General features: G+C 36.7%; 1 protein-coding gene across 1 annotated transcript in view; it reads right to left on the bottom strand.

The window, feature by feature from the left end:
• Positions 1–4,374: 4,374 nt before the first annotated feature.
• Znf326 (zinc finger protein 326) overlaps positions 4,375–8,618 on the bottom strand; it is a 46,866-nt gene continuing 42,622 nt past the window's right edge. Inside the window, exons 10-11 of the mRNA XM_013018231.1 lie at positions 7,798–7,893; positions 4,375–5,527 (exon numbers count right to left, since the gene is read on the bottom strand). Of these exons, the coding sequence (XP_012873685.1) occupies positions 5,201–5,527; positions 7,798–7,893 (423 nt within the window). The 3' untranslated portion in view covers positions 4,375–5,200. The remainder of the gene's footprint in view (positions 5,528–7,797; positions 7,894–8,618) is intronic.

Here is an 8,618-nt window from a genome sequence, read left to right as displayed (position 1 = left end):
CGTGAGACTCTTATCTCCAATAAACCACTCAGAAAACCGGAAGTGTAGCACTGTGACTCAAGAGTGCTAGCCTTCAGCTGAACAGCACAGGGACAGAGCCCAAGCCCAGAGTTCAGACTCCACAACCGACAAAAAAAAAAAAAAAAAAGATCCAAAAAGATCAACTGTTAAAAGTGTTTTATGACAATGTTTTTCTCTTAGACAAGAATATTTCTACTATCACTCAAAGTTCGTAGCACATTCTTTAGTAGGTCCTTAAGACAATATTCAATTCCAATTAATGTACAGTTTGATTTAATGTTAACTTTTTAAAACAACTCCTCAAAATACATTCTCAAAATAGTGTCTTCACAATGGCCTTCTTAAAATGTAGTCTTTTCTTTTTTTCTTAAGGTACTAAAGTTTTAACCTCTTAAAAATTTTTATTTGGGGGCTGGGAAGGTTGCTCAGTGGTAGAGTGCTTGCCTTGCATGCCTTGAGGCCCTGGGTTTGATTCCTCAATACCACATAAGCAGAAAAAGGCAAAAGTGGTGTTGTGCCTCAAGCCTTGAGCTGAAGAGCTGAGGGACAGCACCCAGGCCCAGAGTTCAAGCCCCACGACTGACAATTTTTTTTAATAAATAAAATTTACAGTTTGTATATTGTTTATAAAGACAACTCAAAACTTACAAGTGATTTTCCTGTCTTTTGACTTTGTAGTAAATAGTATTTTGGTTCTTGTAGAAATTTCCTTTAGTCCACTTAAAACTTTTTTGTGCCGTTAGATATAAACATCTTTATCTAATGTGACTATAGTCTCTCCAAATCAGTGTAAAATTACGTAACATGTGTATCCACAATACATGAATCTGTATGTTTCATTGGTCTATGTATCATACTCTTTATCTTTATAACTTATTACTGTAGTTTTATTGTATTTCTTGTAAGAAATAAGCCAAATTGTCCTGTTATCTTTTTTCTTGGCTATTTACTTTTGTACATGAATTCTGCAGTTTAAGAGGTGTAATACTGCTACTACTACATAATACACAATCTCTCCTTTTCCCACAGCAGAACCCTTGCTCTGCTAGCTGGGAGCAAGACCAAAGAACACAGGATTCTGGGCTTCTTGGGATCTAGATGTGTGTTCATAAGGCTGAGAAACGGGATGAACGCAGAAAAACATCCATTTCTGGGAACAAGTTGTTTTCGTTTTTTTCTTACGCCAGTCCTGGGACTTGAACTCAGGGCCTGGGCACTGTCCCTGAGCTTCTTTTGCTCAAGGCTAGCACTCTACCACTTGAGCCACATTGCCATTTCTGGCTCTATTTATCTGGTACTGAGGAACTGAACCCAGGGCTTCATGACTGGTAGGCAAACACTACCACTAAGCCACATTCCCAGCCCCCTAGAAATAGTTCTTGAAATGAAGGTGTGTACTGGTCTTTTTTCCCCCTTACCAGATAGAATACAGACAGGGTTCTTGAAGAGGTTTTGAAGGTGGCAGAGCAAGACACAAGGAACACATCAGACTTCCACACACTGTCCACTCCAACTTTAGGAAACACACTTTAAGATTCCTTAAGTCATAGTCAATATTAATCCAAATATTAATCCAAAATAACTGAAGTTATCATTTATTATCTGCCGATAACTTGACATGTAGACAGTATTTTCTTTACAGACAGGAATATAGAATGTTTCTTTATTCAGGTATTATATTCTTCATTAAAATGTATTATTTTTCTCTCATACAAATCTTGGATTTTTCTCAGTTTATTCCCACACTGTATATAGTGCAGATTTCTTGTTGCAAATGGGATTTTTATATTTTCAATTGGCCAATACTGGACTACAGAGAGCTATAGATCTTCATTAGGAAAAATTACACAAAACTACCTACTATTATTTCTAGTAACGTTTCAACTGATTCTCTTGGATATTGTATCCAAAATCTTTTCCCCTGAAGTTAGGACTGTTATATTTCCCCTTAACCCTTTTTAGGGTTAAATGATATTCCTTAGGCAAAAGGCCTAGTCATATTGATCCTGACTTAAGTGTCAGTGTTTACTGACGTTCTCTAGACATTACCATTAACTTGTTTTGTTTTTACGTTTTCTTCTATTCCTAGCCTGAAAAAAATAAAATCAAAGTTACTTTCTAGGAAATGTTTTTCATGTATTAAAATCACATTGTGCATTTCCTTACTTTCTTTTTTACCCCTTAAGTTACAGCAGTAGGTTTTCTAATGGATAGTTACATTGTTTATGTTGCAACCCTTAGGTTATACTCTATCACAAAGTATTCATAGTATTTAATGTAATAGATTTTCAATGATAAGTATCTGACAGTAACCACCTATACAAGAATAATAAAGCTGGCTAAAAATACAAAGAACTAAAATATTAAGACTAAAAATACAAAGAACCATTGAAATGAAGAATTAGTTCTTTGAAAAGCTAAGACAAGCGTAACAAATCCTTAGCCAAATTAACCACAAAAAAAGAGAAAGAACCAAACTAATATAATCAGAGATGGCAAAGGGGATAATCACTACAAATTCCAATAAAATTCATTAGTATCATTAAGGAGCACTTCACAAACTTATGTTTTAATACACACATACTTTGATTACTAAGTAGCATAGTTCCCATCCACAGGCCATCCTGTTTCCTAGCCATGTCATCAGAGAGACCATCTAATACCACCAAGACCATCTTACCCTATCCTACTCCTATTATATTTAATAAAAACACAGAAAACAAGCTAATGGCTTACACCTATAATCCTAGCTACTTAGGAGGCTAAGATCTGGGAATCACAATTCAAAGCCAACTGTGGCAGGTAAAGTCCATGAGACTTAATCTCCAATTACCTACTGAAAAAGCAGGAAGTGGAGCTGTGGCTCAAGTGGTAGGGCACCAGCTGATAGCACCCAGGTCCTATGATCCAGCCCCAGTACCAGCACACACAAGAAAATATTCTATTCATTTAATCAATACATAAGAAACACTTAGCCAGGTGCTGGGTAGCTTATGCCTGTAATCCTAGCTACTCAGAGGATCACAGTTTGAATCCAGCCCAGGCAGGAAAGTCTGTGAGACTCATCTCCAAGTAACCACCAGAAAACCGAAATGGTGCTGTGGTGGTTCAAAGTGGTAGAGCACTAGCTTTGAGCAAAAGAGCTCAGGGATAGCACCCATTCCTGGATTTCAAGCCCCAGACCAGGGAAAGGGTGGGGGGGAGTTTATTTTAAAGGATGGATTTCACTAATTTGATTTCTCTTTTAAGTAAAATAGTAACTTGATGTCTTCTGGTCTTGATCATAGTACATCATCTAGTCAACTGAATTTCCTGTTATTTCTTAAGGAAACAGACTTTTGGTTCCCTTTCTAGGTAGGGTCAGCAATGCACTTTCAGCTCAGAAGCAGCTACCAAAGATGGACTGTCAAACATCCACAGAATACAAAGGACCAAAGTCCTTTGCAGAAAAAATTAGTTGGTCAGATAGATAAAGAAACAGGGCAATTAAATAAAATTAATAAATACTAAAAGGCCAGACTCAGAATTAAAACAAGGAAAACTAAAAAAATTCCAAAAACTAGATGGAGAATGGTAAAAGGTATGACACTGATTAAGAAATATTGTACTCATAAAATGACATGTTGAATTGAAACCCTTTGTACGACTGCTTAAGATAAAAAATTATTTTTTAAGTCCAAAACCAGACAACCTCCCACACCTTTTCCATGTTAAGTTACAGGAATAGGAAATACCAAGGGACTATCTCAATCTGTCTTCTCCACCAAAAAAAAAAAAAAAGCTCTCAAGGAAGGCATGGCTAGAGAAGACAAGTCCTAAAGTCACCTAACTGTCCCTGTGTCTAGAGGGGATATTTCCATGTTTTACAATGGTAAACAGTACCCATCTTACTCACCCAGAACCAGTATCTATGGATTAGAAGTTGCTACATAGAAAGCATCATTTTGAGTCTCTCTCATTCCCTGCTTAGGTACTAGGGAATCTAAATTTAAAAGCTTTGTTTTATATAAAAAGAAATTATCTGTGGAACATACATTTATACACATCCCACTTACTGTTTTATTACTTCATCCATACATTTATCTATTTAATGTCTCAAAATGTTGAGAAGATAAACCATCTGAATTCTTATAAAAGACAAGAATCTCAAGCACTGCTTGTCACTGACATAGATGGGTGGTCATTTGAAGATAAGTGGCTTAGAACAGATAGATCAGTGCCAGTCTCAGGTTCTCGCTGAATATAGTAAGCTACCTCCCCCCAAAAAATTTAAGGGGTATTTGAAAGAGAAATATTTCACTTTCTCCTTGGTTTTTCAGGCAAAATACTCAACAAATGAATTAACACGGTTGGGAACTTATTTGTATTCAAATGTATTTTCAGGAAGATTTCAAGATTTGACACAGGCACAGAGAAAAGGAACAAATGAAACAAGTATAAACAAGGTCAGTTACAGACTGGCCTTTGGTATGTGTTTAAAATATATTTTAGTCACACTTCTTAAAAATATGATTCAGGGAAAAAAAAATTAATTCAAGTCTTCTCAATCAGCTTGAAGTACTTGTGAGCTAAACTCATACATTAAGGCAAATATTGATTTTATATACTCATTTAATTGATTAACTGTTTCATTTAAACTGCTAATCCCAGAATAGTTTAAAAAAAATAAAATAAAATAAACATTTTATTGCTACAAAGGGAACTGGGTACACAAAATGCCTGTAAGCTATCTTAATGCAAAGTACTACGCACCATCCAATGCAGTAAAAAAAAAAAAAAAATACACAGAGCACAAAATACTTGCCCAATTTATCTCTTCTAGGGTAAGTATATACTTAAAAACTCCCAAGAGCAGCATTTAAATTCAAATGATTAGAACAGATATACTAACAATACCTATCTATTATCCATAACACCTATAAGGTAATAAAAATTAAGCATAAAAATTATACAAACAATTTATGGGATCTAAGTTTGGTAGCTATAAAAACTAAACTAAATAATCTAACCTTCATTTTATTAGACAAGTGCCAAACATTTAGAAAGAATATAAAACAAATTTTAATATGTGGAATGCATGCAACTTGAGTGTTAATTCATACTTGAAGCTATTAAAATTCTTACCCTTTCCACATTAGGACAGAAATTTAAAGCTCTGTTTAAATCTAATTCCTTATATTTAATTTTCTTCTGGTTGCTCAACCGGAAAATCAACAGGCTCCTTTGCTGCTGCTTCGTCCAGTTCTGCTTCCCCTGCTCCTTCGACTTCCCCCTCTGGATCCTCTCCCCCCTCAGTCCCACCCTCCTCCCTTCCCTCTGCATCCCCCTCTCCTTCTGCTCCTTCAGCTTCTCCTGCTTCCTCCGCTTCTTCCACACCTTCTGCTTCCCCAGCTTCCTCCTCATCTTCCTCTTCTTCAATAGGTTCATCAATCTTTTCTTCATCCTCTTCATCACCTTCTATTTGCTGATCCTGAGACTGATCTTGAATTTCAAAAGGATTTTCACCCTAAAACATGAGAAATAACTTTTATGCATTTGTCTTAGCATTAGGAGAAATTTTATTTGCTACATCATGAAGAATTTTTGTTGTTTTTGTTGGGGTTTTTTTGTTTGTTGGGGTTTTTTTGTTTGTTGGGGTTTCCTTTTTCCAGTCTGGGGCTTGAACTCAGGGCCTGGGCATTGTCCCTGAGTTGCTATTGCTTAAGGCTAGTATTCTACCACTTGAGTCACAGTGCCACTTCTGGCTTTTTCTGTTTATGTGGCACTGAGGAATCAAACCCAGAACTTCATATATGCTAGGCAAACACTCTACCACTTAGCCACAATCCCAGCCTTCAAGTTTTTTAAAAAAGCATTTCTGGATGTCAGGTGCCAGTGGCTCACGCCTGTAATCCCAGCTACACAGGAGGCTGAGATCTGAGGATCACTGTTCAAAGGCAGCCCGGGCAGAAAAGTCCGTGAGACTTTTATCTCCAATTAACCAGTAAAGAACTGGAAGTGGTGCTGTGGCTCAAGCAGTAGAGCACTCGCCTTGAGCTGAAGAGCGCAGGGATAGAACCCAAGCCCAGAGTTCAAGCCCTACGACCAACCCCCCACCCCCCAAAAAAAGCATTTCTGGATATACTAATCTGAAAAGTTTGAGAAACCACAATTCACAAGATCTAAAAGATCCTGACAACTTTTTATTTTATAATAGCCTCATGAGTAATTCCTTATATTCTTCCAGGTAAGAACAATACAGTTAAGAGTGAAAATAAAGACAGGCATGATGATGGTGTATGATCAAACTTATCAACATACACTGTGTGCATTTATGGACCTATCAAAATGAAACTCCTTGTACAACAAATTGATACTAACAAAAAATGTGGAGAAAAGTAGATTGTGTGGCAGTACTGGAATGTGAAGTAGGGCTTCAAGCTTACTTAAGCCTTATACGCAGAAGCTCTACCACTCAGTATGCAATCATATTAACTTTTTTTAAAGTATTGTCAAGAACAACCAATGTGATTAACAAATTAGAACACAGGCCCTAAAGAATTAAGTCAAAAGACTAAGCTTATTCACTAAGCTTACATCACTTGAGGGGATTGATTTGATGAACATTAACATATATATGTGTGTATATACATATGTATCATGTCAGCCTTCTTCATGCAATATATGTTAATCACCACAAAAGCCAAAATACATCTCTTTTTTGAGACAAGGTCCCACTAAACTGCAGTTTAGTGTGCTCAAGTTGTCCTTAGCTTTCTGAATAGCTGGAACTAGCACAAGCCAGAAGTCTTAGTTCAAACTAAACTTCTTTACTAAGTAAGATATAATTAACTAATATGAACTATCAATCTTCAATGCAATAGTGCCCTTCCATGCAAAAATATTTTAAATTTATATTATTTTATAGTCTCTAAAACTAATCTCTAAAATTTATATTAATTTTTGAAAGCTAGTAAGTTCTTGTAGAGTAAATAGTCACAATAAGTTATGTAAAGAAGCTTTATGGCTGGGCAACAGTAGCTCACTCCTGTAATCCTAACTACTCAGGAGGCTGAGATCTGAGGATCATGGTCCAAAGTCAGCCCAGCAGGAAAATTCCAGTTAACCACCAGAAAACCAGAAGTGGTGCTGTGGCTCAAAATAGTAGAGTGTAGCCTTGAGCACAAGAAGTCAGGAACAGAGCACAGGCCCTGAGTTCAAGCCCCATGACCTACGGAGAGGCGGGAGAGGAGGAAGAGAGGGGGGAAAGGAAAAGGGAAAGGAAAATAAAAGAATAAAGGTAACATTCTGTTGCTCTTCTCTCCAACTGCTGTCAATTTCTCAAATAACTGAGAGCTGGACAGTCCATGAAAGTAAAATCATTTTCTGCTTCTCCTCACCTCAATCTCAATCATTAGGAAGTATACAAGATTTTAACTAAAATCTTTCCAATGTGTTACATAATATTTAAATATCACAAAAAACTACTAATAGCCAGGCACCAGTGGCTCATGTCTGTAATCCTAGCTACTCAGGATGCTGAGATCTGAGGACTGTGGTTCAAAGCTAGTCCAGGCAGAAAAGTCTGTGGGACTCTTATCTCCAATAAACCACCAGAAAACCAGAAGTGGCACTGTGGCTCAAGTGGTAGAGCATTAGCCTTGACCTGAAGAGCTGAGGAACAGCACTCAGGCCCACACTTCAAGCCCCATGACTGACAAAAAAAATACTAGTATGTCATTATTTAATTATTGTAGTACTATGTATTTCCTTAAAAAATTTGCCTTAAAACCTTACCTTAACGAAACGTTCATATCGTGACTTCAATATTGGATTATTTAAAATGCTTGTTGCAGTTAAGACACTCTCTCTTTTTATCTGCTCCTTATAAGCCTATGAAAAACAAAACACACTGAAGGTACTAGGAAATCCATTCAATGAAAAGTGTTTAATTAAAACAAAATTTAAGATTCAAATCCTTAGGTTTAAGTGACATTTATAGCAAATTAGCTACAGATCTATTGCAACAATAACCTAAGTTACCCATGGTTTAAAACATTGAATATTCATAAAACATTCAGTGAAACACAGCCACCAAACACTGTAACTCTGTCCACCATAGTTGTTTCCTTCCTTTTTAATCTATACATACCTCCCCAAAACCACACACTAAAAATTTCATGCTATCAAAAAAGAAATAATTTTTCATACTGCAAAAGTAATCAGTGTTTCTCTAGGTTATAGTTATTGAAAGACTAATTATACAGAGGAGGAAAAAAGTGTCTATTGCCACAAAGATGTCAAAACAATACATGCTCCAAGAGTTAAAGAAGTTGGAATTAAATGAGATTCACTTCAATATAAAATATGAACTTAAAATCAGATATTCTTTAATATAAATTATTATTGTAAAGATACAGCGGGGGCCGGAGGCTGGTGGCTCACGCCTGTAATCCTAGCTACTCAGGAGGCTGAGATCTGAGGATCACGGTTCAAAGCTAGCCCGGGCAGGAGAGACCGTGAGACTCCTATCTCCCATAAAAACCACCAGAAAACCGGAAGTGACGCTGTAGCTCAAGTGGTAGAGCACTCGCCTTGAGCTGAAGAGCTGAGGGACA

Source organism: Dipodomys ordii, unplaced genomic scaffold, assembly GCF_000151885.1.
Source record: "Dipodomys ordii isolate 6190 unplaced genomic scaffold, Dord_2.0 Scaffold39, whole genome shotgun sequence".
Taxonomy (NCBI): domain Eukaryota; kingdom Metazoa; phylum Chordata; class Mammalia; order Rodentia; family Heteromyidae; genus Dipodomys; species Dipodomys ordii.
The sequence above is the reverse complement of the archived record's forward strand: the minus strand, read 5'-3'. Positions and strand labels throughout refer to the sequence as shown.